Source organism: Anthonomus grandis, chromosome 8 (assembly GCF_022605725.1).
Source record: "Anthonomus grandis grandis chromosome 8, icAntGran1.3, whole genome shotgun sequence".
Classification (NCBI taxonomy): Eukaryota; Metazoa; Arthropoda; class Insecta; order Coleoptera; family Curculionidae; genus Anthonomus; species Anthonomus grandis.
In genome coordinates, this window is record NC_065553.1 from 3,077,657 (window position 1) to 3,099,681 (window position 22,025).

Consider the following 22,025-nt stretch of genomic DNA (forward strand, 5'->3'; position numbering starts at 1 on the left):
ATTTGGCTCAGCGGTTTGGGCACCATTGGATTGCCAGAGGTGGAGCAGTTTCTTGGCCTCCTAGGTCACCCGATTTAACGTCCCTTGATTTTTTCTTGTGGGGACATATAAAGTCTTTAGTCTACGAAACTCCAGTAGAATCAGAGCTAAACTTAATTGGACGAATAACAGCAGCACTTGAAATCATTCAAAACGAGGATCAAATTTTTAGTGTAGTCCGCCGAAATAATGTGCGGCGTTTAAATCGGTGTATTGAGGTTGGAGGAAGACATTTTGAATAATTGTTGTGATGGTATCATATACAAAAGGTAAAAATAAATGCATCAGATCCTATTTAGGTAATTAATATTTTTTCTAAATTTAAACGCGTCTTAGGGCCGTAGTGGCGTAGTGACACATTTTCGGACATGGATTCCTATACTCAAATGGATTCTACTGTTGCACTAAACCCCTAGAAGTTTGATCCCATACTTCTGAAACACCCTGTATAGAATTGAGATGTAATTTTCGTATTGTATGGTTTATGTGGATGTCCCATTTTAAATGTTTATCAATTTCTACCCCAAGATATTCTATATTATTAACACATTCAATATAAATCCAAATTTTATTTTATTATATGTTGGATTTTTTTTTGCTGCGACTAAAGGCCATAAATTTTTTGTTTTACTAAAATTTGTGGTAAGTGATATGGCATCAAACCAATTTTTAATTATAGGAAGCTTTCGTTCTGTAACTTCTTTGACCTCTTCCCATCGTACAAAATGACAATGTCATCGGCAAAAGATGAAACATTACCTGTTAAGTCCAGTAAACCATTGATGTATATGGTAAACATTACCGGACCTAATACTGTACCTTCTGCGGAATACTGCGGAATCCCATATCTAATAGTTCTAGTACTATTTTGAGAATCATTTCAATTTCTACGATTTGTTGTGTATCTGAGAGGTATGATTTAAAAAGATTTAATGTAGGGCCTCTGATACCTATATTATTTAGGTTGTTAATTAGAATTTTATTATCCACCGTATCAAAAAAGGCTTTGGCCAAATCAGGAAAAACACAAATGGTTTCTTATTTTTTTGAAGTTTTTTGTATATATTTGAGGTTAAATAATATGTTGGATCTTCTGTTGAGAATTCTTATTTGTATTTTTTTTAATTTCTTGTAAATTTTTTAGTTCTAATAGTTATCTTCTTCATAGCAAGTTAAATAGTTTTTTTTTCATAATTTTGTTTGTCAGTCTCTTTTAAATAGTCATTAACAATATCTTCATCTTTGGTCTACATTTTCCTATATTTGTTATTATTTTAGTTATAGGTCTTTTAATATTTTTTGGGTTTTTGCGATAAAATGTATTTATGATTGACTATGTTTTTGTAGCATTTCCTGGTGTGATTTTTTTCTGAATATTTATTTTGTATCACAATGGAATTAGAATTGTTTTATACTTCAGAATATTTCAGAATATTATATAGTATTAATTTAATATTCCAAACTCATTAAATTTATAGAAAAAATTAGCCACAAATTTTACTTTATGATGTATACATTACTTTATATTTATACTGGTAATTATTTAGTTAGTTCTATTTTGATGTTATGGAACACAGTATGTTTCCTATGATACCTTTGTATAAAGATTATCAAATAAATAAAAAACACTATATACAGTATGTTTGATTAAGTTTGAATAACAGACAACGGGGAATTTAAGTTTACTTTTTTATTCCTTATCTCAATGAAAATTACAACTAAGTAAAAATTTATTTTTTACCAAAAATTTCCTAAGAGGTATAAAATCCTGTCAATAGAATCTCAAAAAACTTTATAATTTATTAAGTGACTATGTAAATAGGCCCTGTAACATTGTCTTGCCATGTCCTGCCACGTCATTTGTCGAAATGTTATTATGTCATAACTGTTAGGTGTTGCTGACTTATAATAACATCAAGTGTCATTGAGTCAATTGATGATAACCTTTAACTAAAAAAAATAATGTTTTTGCTAAACGGTTGTTATGTATTGTGTTCTAATGGATGTGATTACTCCTTTAATTGTCTTTTGTAACGATTTCTATTTAAATTGCTAATAATAAATAGTGGGATGCTTTCACAATGGCCAAGGTCAAGGTTGCAATCTTTAAATTTTTATATAACGGATTTTCTTGGAATAGACTTAAAAAAAAAACATTGAAATAGCGATGATTACTCTTTATATAAGATCAATAAACCGGATATCTTCGTAAATAATTGGTAAAATTTCCATGCGATATTTGTAGTTGATTAGCAACACTCTCATTTTAGTAATATACTTTTATATACTTTCATATACTTTTCTTTAAAATTCAAGCAAATTCTGGATAGTTTCATTGGTTTAACAGTGACTGAAATACCAAATAGTTATTGAATTATGAAAAACGACCTAAATATAAAAATTTTTATATAGCCCCAAATTTACATTCAAAATTTTATTTCATAGATTGAGAGCTAGAAAAGATATGATCTTTTGGATAACCTGGCTTAAGAAGGACGAATATATTCGTTGGGACTGAAAAACGAATCCCTAGTTTTGCTATCCTCTCTTAAAGTTTCAGATTTTTCTTTTTTCTCGTGTATTGTAACTGCGAAAATTTACATCAAATCTCGAAAATAAAATTAAAACCTATAAAGTGCAAAAATGTCTTTAAGTACCTGGAAGAAATTAATCATCACTTGGAACGACTTAGGTGCCTAGAACGAAGTAAATTAAACGAATTCAACAAAAAATTACTCCAAAAGCCTAACACAAAGACGAACTAAAAAATAAATTTTTCTTGCTTCGGATACCACGCATAGAAATTTTTCCTATTTTATAATTATAAAAGTTCTTACGGTTCGAGCATCACCAGTATCATGCATCTTGATCTTAAACATGCCTGCCGATGAACCGCAATAAACTTTTTGTATCCAGGATGCTGTCGTTCGGGATAACGTTCATGATACAAACGCGATGCTGCTCGTGCATTGCAGTTTGTTGCTCCGTATGCCAAATGCATATCCGCCAATTCTTGATTGGTAAAGTTTTCCATTAGCAATAAATGTTTAAAAATTGTAAGCTATAAAATTTTTAAACATGACATTGAGAATTGGCATTAATAAGCCTTGATTTTGAACAATTGTTGTTATGATATCATGTACAAAAGGTAAAAATAAATGCAGCAGATCCTATTTAGGTAATTAATGTTTTTTTTATAAATTTTAACGCGTGTTAGGGCCATAGTGGCGTAGTGACGCATTTCGGGACATGGGTTTCTATACTCGAATGGATTCTTCTGTTGCACTGAACAACCCCCAGAAGTTTGATCCGATAGTTGTGAAACACCCTGTATTGATGAACTTTTCCATGCTTAACGTATAAAGCAATGTTACTCGTATAAATGTGGTACCACGCTTTAAATTGCACCTTGCATCGACTACCCCAAAGACGTTTCCACATATTTTTAAAAACTACCTGAAAAAGCTATTGCTTCCTCTAAAAATCCAACAAAATGTGAAATGGACAGCAGCATCTTAATTAGCATCTTATGATTATTAGTGTCAAAGGCCTTTGAGTAGTCTAAAAGGATTAGTGCGGTGGTATTGCCTTTATCAGTTTCCCTACATAAATCGTCTGTTATATTGTGATATTGCGCAGCTATTCCCAGGCCTAAAACCTGACTCATGTTCTGGCAGAATATTAAATTTGTTTACATGTTGTCTAATTTGTTTATCCATTTACCACTCTAAAATTTTTGATAAACATGATAATATGCTGACCGGGCGTAAACCATTCAACTGTATTTCCTTTTTTTGATAACGGTTTTACTTTGGCAATTTTTCAAGCAGTGGCAAAGATATTTTCAAGAATGCATGAATTAATCATATGACAAACAAAAAGGCAAAACTTTCGGAGAGCACATTTTTATCATCTGGATATTAATTAAAGCTGGTTCTACTGCAAAAGACTCAACGGCCAATAAATGGTACTTTACTTTATCTACAGTGACTGTTTCAAAAGCAAATAATTCGGGAAAAAACAGTTTTTTTATTCTATTTATAAAAATGTAACAGTTCTGGATCTGGCAGTGTATTTTTTCCAGAAAATTGCAAAAAAAGGTATTAAATTCCATTGGTTTGTTTAAGTTTTCTGGCAACTGAGGAGTTTTCCAGTTACTTAGAATATTTAACTGCTTTAGCCGTTTCCAGATTTGATTTTTTTGAAGATGTGTGTAGTATTCTAAATAAGTCTTCTTCTCGTGGTTAATTGCTATATCGTTGAATTGCGCAACTGTTTCTAATAATCCCTATAATTGGCATTTCCAGATTTTTTGTAGCGACTGTATATATTTTCTTTCAACATTATCATTAATGCTATATTGTCTGTTAACCAGGGCGGTTTTTGTCTTTTTATTTTCACGGTTTTAACAAGAGCCAAAACATCAAAAATGGTCAGAATATAATTGTTTAAAAAATCCACCTTATGGTCCACACTCTGGCAACACAAAATATTTCCAAACTCCGCCTGTTCACCAAATTGACTTAAAACGTTTTGGTTTATTCTTTTTAAATGTCTTTCTAAATGACTAACTTAAATTTCAAAATGAAGACCAAATCCTTAGTTTTGTTATAATCACCTTTCAATATTTCCATATCGTTGGGTACTTCGATACATTTTACAATTTCCTAAGAAATATTTTAAGCATTTTACAAGTCATTATTATAATCAACAATCCGCCAATAATCCTCCAAATCCACTTAGGCTTAATCTACAGCTCATTAACCAAAACTACCCCCACCCCCAGACGAACCTGCACAGGAAACGCCAGTCTCTAGGTACTGAAAAGCTCTTACGCGGTACTCGCGGTACCAATATTTCTTCGACTACAGTACGAGTGACGTCGCTTGATGGTGGTCTTAATTTAGGTCTAGTATAAAAGCTGAAAGCGAGTTTACATTCCTTCTGTCATTTCGCGCAGTTCGCCGATAGGTGGTTAAAGTAGTGGTTTTGGTTAGTTCTTAAGTGACCATGGCGCGATTACAACACGCGCTCATTTTCCTGTGTACGCTTTGTGCTTGTGCCGGTAAGTACCATGAAGTACCCGTAACCAAAACGATTCAATGTGGTAACCGTAAATGCATGAGGTCTTAGGTTTTTTTTTATTTTTTGGTTTTAAAATTTTAAAAAATAAAGAAAAACACATATGTTGGTAGTTTTGGCTTGAAAAGTCAAGTTTTCTTAAGCACATCACAAAAATTTATGGCTTGATCCTAATATAACCTTTTATTTCCAATTTCAATAAAGAACATAGTAGTACGAAATGTTTGTCTATAAAGTTTAAACTTGAAATAAATTAATTTCCTAAGTTTTGGTTTTCCAGGGTCTGGAAATATTTTTTCGAATTTTCCAGGCATTCTTCTAAAAAAGTGTTTTTATTCAATTACATTTTTTTTTTTAATAACTATTATCATTTTTGTCCAAATATAGAGGTGCCCTGATTTTTTTTGCCTCTAAAATTAAACACTTTCCTCAAGGACTAACTTTCAGGCAATTGACGTCTTTCAGAAATACATAAGAATTTTTTATTTTACTCGAGGCACTTAAAATATTGCCTACAATAACTCATACATGCTTATAGAATTAAATAGTTTCCTTAAACGTTTACACTTAAAATAACCGTAATAATTTATTCTTGTCTAAGTTTTCATCAATCAAGGACTATAATTAAATCTTAGGATCTCTTTACATTCTTTCAGTCATTAGACGTTATTATGTCTTCCAGGAATGGAAAAGAATTTTTTATTTAATTCCAGGACCGAATGATGAATTTAACGAAATTCAAAAGGTTTACCTATAGAACTAAGTACTTTTTTTTAATTTTTACACTTAAAATAAGTCTATTTATTTATTTCTATACAGCATATATCAATAAAAGACTATCAGTAGTATATAGAGCCTTTTCAAATTTTCTTCCAGGCATTTGACGTAACTTTTCTTCCAGGAATGGAAAAGGAATTTTTATTTTATTCCAGGCATTAATAATGTCGCCTAATATAATTTATTATTTCCATTTCTGCTCAATAAAGACTATAGTGGTACCATGATGATGAACTTTAACAAAATATAAAATTCAACACGTTTGTCTATAACATTAAATAGTTTCCTTAAATGTTTATACTTAAAATAACTTTATTTATTTATTTCTATAAAATGCTTAGCAATTTAGGATCTTATCAATAAAATTAAGGCTGTTTTTAAATTTTCCTCCAGGAATTTGGCGTCATTCAAGAATTCAATACAAATTTTCATCTTATTCCAGGCATTTAAAATATTGTTTTAAAATAACAAAAATCGGTCAACCAAAAATTAAGGATCTTTTTAAATTTGCTTCCAAGCACTCAACATTATTTTAATGTCTGTCAGGATGAATTTTTGAATTTATTGCAGGGATAAATTGTTTTGCCTATAGAACATAGAATATAGAGGGATACTAATGCTGAATTTAATGAAGTTCGAAAAATTTGATCTTAAAATTAAATAGTTCCATTTAATGTTTACACTATAAATAAATGTATTCATTTCTATCTATGCAATACTTATCAATCAGGTAGATCATACTCTTAATATAAAAGATCTTTTAAAATTTTTAATCTTTCAGTATTTTCTCCTATTCTTCGGTATTTTTGATTAATTTAATATATGACTCAGGAATTTCACGTGATTTCAAACTTTTAACTTCTTTCTATCCTTTTAATTTTTTTAATGTTTAGGTGATTCAAGAAAACACGACCTTCAATCAACATTTAATTTATTTTATTTTTAGTTTCCTCATTTGCTTTTCATTTTCTCATATTTTTCCACTTAATGCATTCTACATTATTCTTCAGCATAACTTTAATGGACAGGATTACCATTTCTTTAAGTTTTCTAAATTTGGCAATAAAAATTATGTATATTTATAGTATACTTGTATTCTTAGGTAACACTCCTAGATGTACAGGGTGGTCACTTTTTATGTACTTACTCTTGACATCTTTTGAAATATGAAAAATAAATTAACATGGCCAAGCAATACTTTAAGCGTTTTAGCTCCATCTAGTCCTATCTCTCGCTACTTCTTTTCAATTTTGTATTTTTATTATATTAACGTTACTCTCCACATTATCTATTCACTTTTGTCTAGGTCGTCCTGTCAGCCTTCTTACGTCTCTATAAACGGTCACAATATCCTTATTAGTTTTCTGAATCTTATTGTGCTAGTAATTCATGGCTGTTTAGTTCTGTCAGTTCCCTTACTTTACCACATATGCCTTTCCGTCACTAGATTGTTATTAGATCTTATGCAGTTGCACATATTTTCCTTAAAATTTATTCTCGAATGAGAATAGCCTTTCTTCTTCTCCAATAGGCTTGGTCTACGTCTCGCACTCATACAAGACCACAGTGATCACTATTGTATTGTATATCTTTGGTTGAACTTTACCTGGTCGATTTACTTAGCTACGACTGTGTTTGCACTATGTATTGAGCACTGGATTTCCTTTCTAACATCTACTATAAACTACAATAAACTGAAAGTATTTCTTAACAAAAAAAACTCTCTAGGATGGTCAATGGCCTTGATAAAAACAACATTTTATTACAATAATATGCGTTTTTTATTGCTCAATTAATCATGTTATAAAGCCATTAGCATTTAAGAATTTAAGGGTGTGGAAAAACGTTCATAATAAATGCACTAATTCATGAATAAAATTACGTACCGAACCTTTAGAATAGAAGGAGTAACGTGCAATTTGTTACTCGTAATAACATTTAATATTATAAGTGATACACCGGGTATATTTTTACGTAATCATTCACAATCAATAATTCAAGAACACGAATAAAAGCGAAAGCAGACCTCTTATAACTGATTAAGCAAATCCCACCAGAAGGCAAAAAAGAACTGGTACAAGCTACTGGTTTGTTCTTAAATTTATAGAAAGTAATAAACAAACAAAATTCTACTAAGAGACGGTGCTAAAATCGTTTTGACGATTTTAAAATGAAATTTTATTTTAACGTAGAAAAGTGAAGGTTACGAGAGTCTAAATTATCATTTGAAAATGTTTGCAATTACCTTTGTAATTGTGAGCTTAAAAAGAAATTTTAGTTATTAATAGACTTAAAAATGTCAAGAGCGTATAGTAAATGCAACAGAACCCATCCACGTATGCAAATTATTTAATTAAATTGAATTTACTAGCCTTTGTTCAAGAAATTTCATTTTCCATTAAATGCTTATTACTTGCTGATTTACATGTTTCTTTGTGTTTCAATTTTATTTATTTTTAATGATACCGATCCTTAATTTAGGAAACTTGGCAAGGTGGTTAAGGATAAAATTTGCATGCAATTAAAATTGATTTCTAGATAGAAAATATTAGTGCTTTCACTAATTAAAATTAAAGGTTACTTCATCCTTGAACCGATTAATTAATTAATTTTTTTATGAAAAATTGAAAGTTTCTCATATCTTTTTTATTGGCGATTAAAACTGTCAAGAAATAATCCTTGATAAAGCTTAGAAGAATATTGTTGATTTAGAAGGATCAAACGTTAACTGAGTATTGCTTATAAGAGCTTTGTTTATGATGAAGAAAAGCACAATGACGATCAGTGAAGAAGCAAGAGTTTGCTATAATAAAATTGATGTGTTATATTGGCTTAGACAGAGGTCAGTATATAACTGGGTAATCAATAAAATGAGATTCAATAAAAGAAGATACGAAGGAAAGCAAAAAAAGAGAAAACGAAAAAGATGAAATATTAAGAAAAAATCTGACTAACCAAAGACTGTAGAATATAGATTCTTAAGCTGGTTTTGAGATTGGTTAGAATTCATGACATAAATCTTATTCCGAACACTTTATAAAAAGAAATCTTCATTGGTTTTATCTGGAAATAATTTCTAAAAATACCGAAAACTCATAGTTCAAACGTGCCAAGAGTGAAAATCCATTAATGGAATAAACCTAATACTTTTATCCTTAGTCTATAATCTTATAGTCTAGCAGTACTTGTACTACTAAAAATGTAATAATGTCTATAAAGTAACCTTCCAATAATTAACAAATAATTAAACTTTTGCCTTCGGATTATTTCTTTCTTTAGTTATAGTCCAGGCGTAGCAGTAGAAAAAAATCCAATAGTAACAATATATTTTTACAAATATATTTAACAACATAGTCCAGGTGTGCAAGTACTAAAAAAATTTAAATTTTCTTTTAATTTTACAATTGAACCTACGTTCTTGGACTACTATTTATGGCAATAATCCAGATGTGCCAACTAGTAACAACTTATCTCCTATCCATAATTCATGTATCCATAATCTATGTCGACTTTAAAAATTTAGGTTATATATTATACTAAAATTAACACAAAGAATATCAAAACAATGTGAAGCGTTAAATGTTGCTAAATAAATCCACTAATATTGAGGTCTAATGATAAACTGGAATTAAAAGCTGCCGAGTTGGTTAAGAAAAGTTAAGAAAAGAAAACTTCTTAAGGTTACTTTGTATATTAAAGCCACTGATATTGAAATAATAAATATGAAAGAATTCTAACGAAAGAATATAGATTAATATTGCGATGCAATAATTGCTCAAAATTTCTTCCAGCCTTAATAATTTTTTTTTGATTGGTTTAAAAAGATAAACAGTTTGGGAGGGATCAATTCGTCAAAAGTCATGTATTTTTAATAAATAAAGATAATGGAGATAATAAATTAAAGGAGAACTATTAATATTGACATACCAGATGAAAACTTCTATTGAAATAGAAAATATATAAGAACTACAATAGTTGAATAGAGATTAGGATGCTATAAATGCAGAAAATGTTTTTAAGCACTGTTAATTTTTTAAAATTGATTGGAACAGGCTAAAATTTTGGGAGAGATCCATTTGTCAAAACTCATGTAGTAATTTCCAGTGAGTGAAGTCAGTGTTTGTAAAAATAAACAGAATTCGAACAATTAAATAATTTAAACAAGTTCCAAATACTTCTTTGGAATTTATGTTTTCGACTTGTACTGCTGAATATACAGGAAGGTGCCTGGACAATTTCAAAAAATTTAAGAGAAATCTTTATATCTGATAATGCTAGAAATACTGTATCTAGGACTAATACCAAACTACTTCAAAAAGACGTTAAACAGAAGGACTTTCAGTGGTTTTAAATACTTAAGTAACTGATATTAAATATGATTGAATTGTGATTACAGAAGGGAACTGAAAGCTGTTAGGATTAATATTGAGATGATAAAGTTAGTCAAAATTTGAATTAGGTTTGATCCTCAATTGGAATTGAAGATTTGAAACCTAAACATAATAAAAGAATAAAGGATAAATATGGGGTCTTAGGTAAGATTTAAAGTAATTGAAATTAAAAAATGCTAGTTTTAAAAGGTGCAACGGTAAAAAAGCGCTAATTTTTATATATATATTATCACTGTAACTTGGGTCCTGCCCAGCCTTTTTGCAAAATATTTTAAGTCTGTTTATAGTATTGATACTATTTTGAATACACCTGAAATGTATCTATTGGCCCAGTTTCTTTTGCTGATTAAAAAATTACGATTTCTTCTATATACGAATAGATCATAAAGTTAAAAACATATAAGGACCCTCGTTTTGATAAAGTACTTCTAACTTTATTACAGTGTCTCAGTCTTATATTTTTTTAATATCTACATATTTTTCAATGGATTATTGTCAACTGGAATATTTCCTAAATCATGGAAGGTCAAGTATTTAACTCTAATATAGAAATCTGGAAACAGAGGAGATATTACGAATTATATGCCCGTATGTAACTTTAGCACCATTTTTTAATTATTTAAAATAAATTGTCACCATATGGGTTCCTTAAAGGAAAATCTACTGATATTTATTTGCTAACATATGTTGATGATCTGTCGGAAGTTTTCGATCGGAAGTTTTTGAGTTTGACGCAATATATACCAACTTCCCTAAGGCCTTCAACACGGCCAATCATACTATTTTAATTCAGAAATTGGAAGCTGCTGGTAGTATATTGATGTGGATTCAGAGTTATCATAAAGATCCTGCTCAAATAATAGGGATACACCATTTCATATCTAAAGAAAACATTGTACCCCCAGGGCTCTCATATAGGTCTTCTTTTATTTGATGTCTCTATTAACGACATTTCTAAGTATTTTCTTTACTCAAGATTTCTTTGTTTTGCTGATGACCTTAAGTGCTTTATGTCTGTGTCATGACTGCCAACGCCTACAGGCTGATTTCGAAAGACTACGGCTGTGTTGTCAATGTAATGATATGAAATTAAATACATTCAAGTGCCATTTTCTCTGTTTCTCAAAGAGGAAAAACAATTTGATTTTCGTCTATAAAATTAATAACTGCTCATTGAGTAGAATGCCCTCTATTGTGAACTTAGGATTTATAGTTGATCGCTTACTATCTTTTGGTAATACATTGGTAAAATAATATCTAAGGCTCTAAGGATGTTAGACCTATTATTGAGTACTGTTCGTCTGTATGGAATCCTGCTTATACGACTCATATTCACACAATTGAATAGGTTCAAATAAAGTTTCACGTTTTATGGCCTTTAAGTTTGATATTATGCCTCTTGAGGGGTTTCTTTATAAGTATGGAACTATTTATGAGCGCTTTTCTCTGCACCCTATAAAGGCTAGATGGGAAGAAGCTGATTTAGAAAATATTTTTTAAAGTTATTAACTCTCTACTCGATAGTCTCCTACTGTTGGCTTCCATAAGAGTTACTGTTCCAAAAGCATAAATAAGCTTTTAATCTTTTATTTTGAAACTGTTAATCAACCCTATAATAGGAGCACTAATTAATTTGAGTTTAAACTTATTCATTTTAAGATCCTCTAAATTAGCCAATTTTCTTCCTATCACTTCAGGATGGCTTACAAGTCATCTGTGAGTGTAATTAGGAGTGCTCCCTGAAAAATATTGATTAAGTTGGTATTACATTTTCGTAAAGATAATGTATTGTGGTAATACTGTAAAGCATGTGATAAAGACTTTTTATTTACTTTATCGCTTTTCCTCTGTAATATTATTAATGTAGGTAGTTACTTTGTAACTAATGTTTGCTCCAAATTTGTACTTAATTTTATTATTTTAATTTATTGGACGAATCTCCTGATTAAATAAATAAAATAAAATATAAGATCAGGAAAATAATAAGAGAATATTGTATTATCCAATAAAATAATATATATTTTATCCATTTAAATAATATATTTTAGTATTTAGATTTGCAGTTTGCATTTGAATTTAAGCAAATTGTTATAAATTAAATTTGTCCATTCTTATTTTAGAAAAATAAAACAATCACTGATTATATCCATTTAAGTTGTGCATCCCAGTTTCCTGAATTTATTTTATTATAGGGAGTATTATGGACAAAATGCTTTTGCAAATATTTAAAAAAAAATTAAAAATTTTGAACACAAAAGGTATTCAGTTCAACTTTATTTATTTTTCTTTATTTTTATATCAACGTTTTAAAGTTTCCTAAGAGTTAAGGTAATTTCTTAAATAATTTTTGCATACATGAAGGAATTCCTTAAGCTTATATTAATACATAATAAAGAGCAAAAATATATTGAAATAATTTTTTTTTGTCGACTTTATACTATTAAAATTAATCAAATATTAATTGTACCCAATAAAGTTATGCATATAAGATTTCCAATTTATTTTATTTTAAATAAAACGTTTTTTTCGCAAATATTTATATGCAAAAAATATTTAGGTCACTTTTAATTTTTTGTATTCAATTTTATACATATTTGTGTTTGATAATTTTCTATAAGTTGAGTGATTTTATACAAATAATTCTTACATATATAAACCTTTTACTAAGGCTCACAATAATATGTACTAGACGGTAAAAAATTAATTTCAAAAATATTCCTATACCAATTTTATAAAAATTTAACTAATACTTACCGTATCCATTAAAGTTTCGCAAATGAATTTATTTTATCAAGGGAATTATAAATATAACGTTTTTCTTCGTAAATTGTCATATATAAAAAAACGTGCTTAGTTCACTTTTTTTCTAAATTGATATTTTATTCTACTTGTATAATTTCCTCGAAGATGAGTTTTTTTTTATTCATCTTATATAACTTAAGATCATAGTAATATTTACTTAATGGAAATAAAATAGTAAAAAAGATGTCCTATATCAATTCTATAAAATCAAATTAGTACTACTTGTATCTATTAAAGTTATGCATCCAAGTTTTTGAATTTACTATATCAAGATGATTATGATTTACAAAATATATTCATTTTACTCTTTTTTTAATTTATAAATTATCGTTTGATAGTTTTTTGCAATTCAGTTATTTTTTAAAAAAGTTTTGCATATAGGAAATTAAATAATTAATATGTCCCATGTTACTTTAACAATTCATATTTTACTTCTCTATTGCCTGACTATAGTTCTTCTTTTCTAGATATTACCAATATATTTAAAATAGAAAATACTTTCATTCCACCATAGAAGCATAATTAAAAAGTTATTTTTTATGCCAGTTTTAAAACCAAATTATATAGGAAGCATGAATATAAAATTCGCACACGAAAGGTTATTAAGGTTAAATATGCGTAGTGCTTTCAAAGTAATCTTGTGTTTAAAAATAAGTTATAATTTTTTTTTTATATTTTCTTATAGTAGCGCAACAGGCAACAAGCGAAGAAACACCAAAGAAAGAAGACAGCTTCGAAGCTGAACTGTGTAAAGACAAAGATGCTGGAGAATGGTTCAGGTTAGTCGCCGGGGAGGGGGATAACTGTCGTGACGTTATCCAATGTACTTCATCGGTAAGTCATTTAAAAGTCAAACCTAAATTGAGTTTTCTTATTCGAGGTTAAAAGCTTTTTGGCACGTTTCTTCAAAGTTAAAAGGATGTAAATTGCTGCTAGTGGGACAAGTTTACTGATTATATATCCAATTAAGTAAAAATAAATGTAGTAGTGTCTATACTAGTAACATAAAAAATCAATTTGTTGTTGTTAGGTAGTCGTGATCGTGTCTCTGGTAGAATAATTCCTTAAAGATGTTTTTTTTTAAGGAATAAATAAAATATAACAGCAAAATAAAAACTATTTTGTTTATTTATGTTTTTTAATTTTAAACTATAGTATTTCAAAATAGTTTAAGTAACGTAAAGCTAAGAAAGTAAAGTAATCCCTTAATTAAAATGTTACAAAATCTATTCGTGATGACAATCAATGTTATCTTCAATGCAAATGTCGAAAATGTACGCACCCCTATAATTTTTTTATTGCCACTGAAGTTTTACTTTCGTTTTAACTTTTTGATTTAGTTTAAATATAATTTTCTTAATTTACTTTTATTTATTTTCATAAATTTAATTTATAAGACAGAAATACTTTATTTTCAATATTTTTTAAAAGTACTATTTAAATTAAAACTTTAATTATAATTCCAACCCACAAGATTAAAATTCTATTTAATTTCTAATATATTTTCTAATTTAAGGGTTTTTTTTAATTTCGTATTCATTTTAATTTTAAATGTCTTAAGATTTTTTATTAAAATAAGGATTTATGATGTTTGAATTTATAATAATATTTTTTCCGATTTTTTGTTTTCAAACAGGTATTTTTTAAGCAAGATTTACAGTAAACATTTTTTTTTAATTATCATAATATTGCTAATTTTTGAATTTCATGTAAAGGAAAGGAAATTAAGAAGAATAAAAATTTAATTCAATTTATTAAAATTAATAGTTTTTTATTAAATTTAAAATTTACATTTTAATTTAAAACTACAATAATTGATTTTTTTTTGTTTTACCAATTAGGGATTTTTTTTTAACAAAATTGACAGTTTACAAAATGTTTTTTGAATTTTGTTAATACTTTTATTAAAGTCAAAATCTATATTTTAATTTAAAATTATAATAATTTTCCAATGTTTTAGTATTCCTAATAAGGGAATTTTCGATTAGGTTGACAAAATTAATATTTTTAATATTAATAATATTTATTCAATTATCAATAATATTATAATATTTAAGGTCAATAATTGTTTAATTTTCGGTAAATGATATGAATGATAAAGAAATTAAATATATCTTTGCCATTCAAATTAAAATCTATATGTAACTTTTAATTGAAATTTTTAAACAAATATGGTACGCCATTTTTGTTTAAGCGTAGGTGTTCAATGAATTCGAGCAAATTTAATTCATTGCCTTTTTTTTGGACTATGTAAGGTTTTAGAGTAAAAAAATAAAACCTTTATCCTGCCTATGTCAAGTTACACCAAAATGAAATATTGTCTTGCAGCACAACTGCAATACCTATGAAAAAATGTTACTGGAGATTAGATCCTTGATCCTGAGAAAGAAATTCGTCATTCCCTAATAAAACGATTGATTAATTGATGAGTTCGATATATTGGAATAGTGCACCAAAGCAAAAATGGTTGAACATCCAAATGATTTTATTAGTATAAGTCTACTGAAGCAAGCCGAATTATAAAGAATTATTGGATATGTTGGCCTTTTCAGCTCTATTCAAAGGCGTAAATCATTTTTAAGAAAATTAAAAATTAAATATTCTTAGCACCAAAGTGTAAAACATCCTGTATAAGACTCATGATGAATCACTGGAACTTGTCTCTTGGATTTCATGTCCTTGAGCGAGCTGTAAAGCGTAAATAGATTCTGAAGTACTATCAGTACTAATGAATTTCTCGGGCTTCACTCAGAGTGATGAGAGGCCAAAAAACTTGGAAATGGAAAAAAGTCATCTTTGTATTACCTCTTGTACTAACTTGAGCTCGTCTTATTTTTCTTTGAAATAAATAAAGAATTTCTTACAAAATATCCAAATTTCTCGCAACAAAATTAAATAATAAGTGCAACTAATATTTATGCCCATTGAGATCCTGAGAAGCAATCTATAAAACATTATTGATCAAACGAACTGTAATCAGAGATTCAGTTTACGCTATGGCAAATGACGTAAACGCTGGTGTTCGTAATATTCTAAACAAAATAAAGCGAGTCCAAGAAAATTCTTGTTTTGTCACATTTTATCAAAATAGAAAAAAAAAACAAACTGGAAAATCGGTGATGACTTAGCTTAAGACAAAAGAATCATACCTTTCTGTCTCTACAGAACCGAAGAATAACTGAAAAGTGGAGATTATTACATTACAAATCAAAATTAGTTAAAGTGAAGAGCTTAGAGAAAAAAAAACTTGCGGCTTTACTATTTGATCATTTTTGAAAGTAGCCTGGGCAAAAACCCGAAAATCTCTTCGGTCGGAACGCCCTTCATTATAAAATACAAAAATAAAATTCTACATAAACCAAATCCGATTCTTACTAAATATTTTAATAATAAAGCATGAGTATAAAACATACTTATGGCTTCTATACATATTGAATCTTTAAAGAAACTTAAATTAAATAAGCTTTTGATTTCTATGTATGTCCGCCCGAGGCAATGTGTTATTTAATGCGAATTTAATTTGAAATTAATGCGTTGTATAATAAACGATTAATACCTATTTTATTACAACCATTAAAAATCATATTTTTTCATTAATTTTGTTACATAATTAATTACAGGATATTTAAAGTTTCGACTAAACGAGATATTTATAGAAGGTGCCGAAATTCTTAAAAAATAATGTTTAATTATTTATAAATTCTAAAGCCAGCACCCATAGAACATTTTTTATCATTTGTAAATTGAGACAAAACCCTCTCTTAGTGGTTACAGGCAGTCAGAGAAAAATCGGGCTTCAAGATTTTAATTTTAAAACAGTGGTATTTATTAATCCGGTATTTATTGTATAAAATAGTCAGAAAATTTCATATTATCAAAAAAAAACCAAAAATAAGTAATGTGGTCGAATTGCCAAACCTCTTCTGCAGAAACAAGGTTGCTGGTGATAGCACTCCCATCTGGTAAAGTTTTCTAAAATCAAAAACTCAAATTGATTTCATTTTCGGATGAGTTAATTGTGTACTTCATCAAAGGATTCTGCAAAATATAAAAATTACAAAATAACAGCACTTCAAAGTGAAAATATCGAATTATACGTAAAAAAGGTCGTTTCTTAAAAAAAAGTGTTGGTTCAATCGAAACATCCTTCGATCAAGTACACAAGAGTTATGCTCTTGTCTTGGCAATTTAGACATGCTTCTTGTCTTCTCGGTCCCCGAAGTCATGTGCATACCGTGCAATACTAACACTAATAAAGTCCAGTGCAACGATATATTAGAATGGTCACCCGTCAAAACACCAGCATTTTACTTCTTAAACAATGTAAATAGAAGGTGGATGACATTGTTTGGCAGGTGGAATGCTGGTGTTTTGACGGGTGACCATTCTAATATATCATTGCACTGGACTTTACCATGTAGCATTCATTATAATTTATAATAGTATAGATGGATATTGCAAAATTAATGCAGCCAAGTCAACTATTATAGAGCAGCTTGGGCCTATTTTCTAAATGAACTGATTATAGGACTTGGTAATAATAATTTGCGTAAAGCCACCAACGTATCGTACCAATAGAGAATCCGTGCTCAAATCCTCGTAAATCAATTTTATTGCTCTTAGAAAGTCTTCCGGTAATGGTGGCGCTGGCAAGCGCACCACGAGTCAGCTCCAGGTGGATACTTGCTATGACGAAGATTTTCATCGTTCGAACTATACAGTGCATCTCAAAAGTTGTCTAAATTCATTTAAAATTCAGGGGTGTGTTCGAAAAAAAAGCGCTTGGATCCGTCGATTTTTATTTCAAGTTGCGCATTTTTGTACGTGAAGTTTGTATATACAGGGTTGCTCAAAAATAAATTACGACCATCAACTTCATTTTTTCAAATGAAAGCACCTTTTTTTATTTCATCTTTGAATTTCGCGTGGAATTGTACGTATGTTTCATGCATCATGTCCTATACCTAAAGTCAACAGTTATCGCAAAAAAGACGATTCATGTAACAAATAAAAAAAGAACAAAAATTAAGTTAAGTGTTTAAAATGGTTGCCATTCACGGCTTGACAATATCCAAGGCGATGAATAAAGTCTCGTTGCACATTTTCAATCATTGCCGAAGTTATGGCGCGCACTTCTCTGCGAATTCTCTCTTTCAAGTCGTCTAGATTATTTGGCCTATTAACAAATACCTTAGACTTGAGGTAAGCCCACAAAAAAAAGTCCATTGGTATTAGGTCAGGCAACCTAGCAGGCCATTCGATGGGTCCTCTCCTTCCTATCCACCGATTGGGAAAGGTTTCATCCAAAAATATACGCACAGTGGTAGCATAGTGCGAAGGAGCGCCATCTTGCTGGAACATTAGTTCTTCGTCAGGATAGTCTGGGTCCAATGGATTTGGAAATAAAGCTAGTAATGCTGGAACTAATTCAAATTGGAGAAAATCGAGATACACTTGTCCCGTTAAAGTCTGTTAAAAAAAAGAGACCTATTACTCTTCCGTGCACTATTCCACACCACACATTTAGTTTTTGAGGGTACTGGGTGTTTACCTCCATCATCCAATGCGGATTTTCTGTCGCTCAATATCGACAATTTTGTCTGTTCACACTGTTACTAAATTATTATTTAGATTGCACATGTTTTGTATAAAACTCATTTCGCCTATCGAAATCGTCATCAAATAACTCTTGCACAGGAATAACTTTGTAGAGCTGATATTTGTGCTTTTTAACTATTCGGTGAACTATAGATTTTGCCATGTATAAATTTGCCCCAATGTGCGACAAAGGAGTGCATGGTTTTTGTTCCAAATAAAGCAAAACGTCAAGTTGTTCATTTTCATCTCGAGCAGGACGACCAGATTTCGGCAGATCTCTAACATGACCGAATTCTCTAAATTACCTTAGCCTCTATACTACTCACCACCTTTTGACATATCTGAGGATGATCAGGATGGATTTCATTGAATAATTGAGCAGCTTCTCTTTGAGTACGTGTTCTCAACCAAACCCAACCATGCACAGAATTTCTATTTTTTCTCGTTCCGTTAACTTTATTATTGTGAAAACCGCAACTTTGCTCGTATACTTCACACTTCACAATATCTGTTTGGCGTACAACTGTCGTACAGTTTCTATGAAAATACACGGTCACCAGCCAACAATAAAAAAACACAAATGAATGGAATTTTGCTCTGTATAAAAATTCTCAGAGATAAGGTGACTCGTAAGGTGAACTTCAATAATAATGTTTGGTCGTCTTTTTTTCGAACACACCCCTGAATTTTAAATAAATTTAGACATAACTTTTGGGATGCACTGTATGTAAATGTACGAACTATATGTGATATGTAGCTAATATCGCATGCTGCATATTTTCAACTGAGTCAGTATTTCGTCTTATCACCAATCCATAATATACTGTCAGCTTGTTAACCATTCTTCAACTTTGCCGTTAGCTTGCCTTTATCCCCAAGAGTCGTTCTTCGCTTGCCTCGTTTTTGATCCTCTATTTTCACATATTTTCTTTTTCATTCTTGCTAAACATTCGTTTCTGAACATGGCCAACACATTCTTTTTTTATTATTTAAGTGTCACATGAGGTGCAGCCTTGATGGATCCACTGTAGGTCTTCGAATCGCCATCGCTAATGTAGTTGACATATTTGACACCATATTTCTCTTCTGAACGTTGAAACATTTCGATTTTATCAGCAGATCCCTCGTGATTTACACTCACAACATTCTTTCTGGTATTCGTTCAACTATTCTACGAGCTCAGTAGTGTTTTTTTCTGTTTCCAGTATTCACGTTGTTTGCAGTAAGCAAACCTTATAATATCGACGACTTTACCGGTATAGTGGTATTAACGACGAGACGCCATAGAGGAAGTTAAACCCACGTTTCTTCCACGTTCTATCATCCGAAACTGTTAGTTCGGTGGTCGTCCAAATTTTGGCCTGAGGCATCTGCGCGACTTTTGCCATTACAGCACGTGTATTTGCTTGACCATTCTTTAACACGTTTTTTGGTCTAAAAATCGCGGCATATCCAACAAGCTAGAAAATTTCTGTATTCCGTTCAATTTGATGCACGACGAAGATAAATCGGCGATTGATGTCGTACCTATAGTCAATGAATGGACATGACGGAATTATTTGCATCTCACAATTTGGGCATATCAATAAAATTCTAAAGAGGAACCTGTGCGTGTATCGTCTCCATGTGTTATACTTGAGAAAATTCGTAGCAGTAAACATTTTGATGAAATTTATACTACGATATTTCACGTTGCTCTATTTGAGTACAATACGCTCTTCATCACATCTAGTTTTTTTAGCTGATGCGCCGAAGCTTGCTTCTCTACTATTTTGAAATTGAAAATAGTTTTGCGCTTCACCGTCGTGATTTATGTATCTTTTTTAATTTACGAGAACCTTTATTTCGACCCATCATATCAAGACCAAAAAAAACTCGGAAAAATCACACGGAGTATCAAAATAAAACTGCTCGAAATACGGTACAATACTGAACGAACTGTTAAATGTCGCCTTTAAAATCTTTGTCAGCTATTTAGGGATACACTAATACTTACAGGACTATGAAATACACAAAAGAAATATAATATATGACGAGGAGTTACAAATGAAAGGACATGCCTGTTTGGAGGTAATGGTGCGTCATTCGACGACACCACATGATACTGCTCCGATGTGCCGGTCTATAAATACCGATAATTCTATAAATTATCGACGGATTATATTGAAATTTTCATAAAATATTCTTAAAACATTAAAAATAAATTAATATTAATATAAATATAATAATTATTAAATAAAATTTTTAAAAATCGGAAACTTAAAATTTCCTGACTGAATTTTAACTCATACATTTCAGGTTATATTTTCATGATTTTTTAAAACAGTAGTTGATTTTGCCCAGCCACAGCACGTTTTGCTCTAATAATTCTTTAATCAAACACCAACTGTATTAAGTAACCATCATATTAGGTGGCTTATGGTAACAATATCCCAATAAGATTTTAATATTTAAAAGCAGCAATTTCCTATTAACCATTTAATAAGTTCTTCTAATAATAATTAATTTCATAAAATGAAAATGCCACTTTCGATTTAAACTGTTGCGCTAATCGAGAGAGAATACCGGAAAAATGCATTCAAATGAAAAGCGATTAGCGTTACCGAGGCGTGTTACACGGTTCTTTTGTTGTTTAACATTTATTTTATAATTACTGCAATGTTTTTTATTTTTATATTTTTTGCAATGATGTAAAGGAACTTGGTTTAATGACTCATAGTTTAGGTTAAAAAATAATATTGTTAGAATTGCTAAATTTTATTTCCTGTATCATTTCTTGTAAGTCAATTATTGATAATTGTTATTTTTGTTGTGTTGAGCAACATTGCTGAATTTTAAATGTTTTGGATGTTGCCAATCTAGTTGAACTTTTAATAAGTCATCTACCCGAATCAGTTCTTCGTTTGGTTAAATATAAAATATCTATTTCTTCCAAAGATGTCCATAAAAAACAGCATTTAATTTTTTTTTGCATTTACTTCAAAAAACTTTGTCCGTCTTTACGGCATATATTATAATTGGCGCTTTTTAAAAATAAAAATCATTTTAAAAAATTTTTGGTAAAGTTAATAAATTTTATAATTTTTTTCTTTTTAATAATAAAAGCGTTGACAGTTGTACCTAGAAGCGACAACTTCGCATAAAAAGTTAAACATAATATTTTAGACTTTTTTATCGGTGGACAACATTGACAAATTTCACAAAAAATCAAATGATGCCAAACTTCTTTAATTAGGTCATCTTATAAGTAAATTACCTTGTATATATCACGTATCAAGCACAGAAAAATTATTAAAAAAAAATAATTTTCATAATTTAAATTTATTAAAATATATA

General features: G+C 29.7%; 1 protein-coding gene across 1 annotated transcript in view; it reads left to right on the forward strand.

The window, feature by feature from the left end:
• Positions 1 to 4,893: 4,893 nt before the first annotated feature.
• LOC126739896 (chitin deacetylase 1) overlaps positions 4,894 to 22,025 on the forward strand; it is a 30,632-nt gene continuing 13,500 nt past the window's right edge. Inside the window, exons 1-2 of the mRNA XM_050445719.1 lie at positions 4,894 to 5,104; positions 13,777 to 13,925. Coding sequence (XP_050301676.1) covers positions 5,050 to 5,104; positions 13,777 to 13,925 — 204 coding nt within the window. The 5' untranslated portion in view covers positions 4,894 to 5,049. The remainder of the gene's footprint in view (positions 5,105 to 13,776; positions 13,926 to 22,025) is intronic.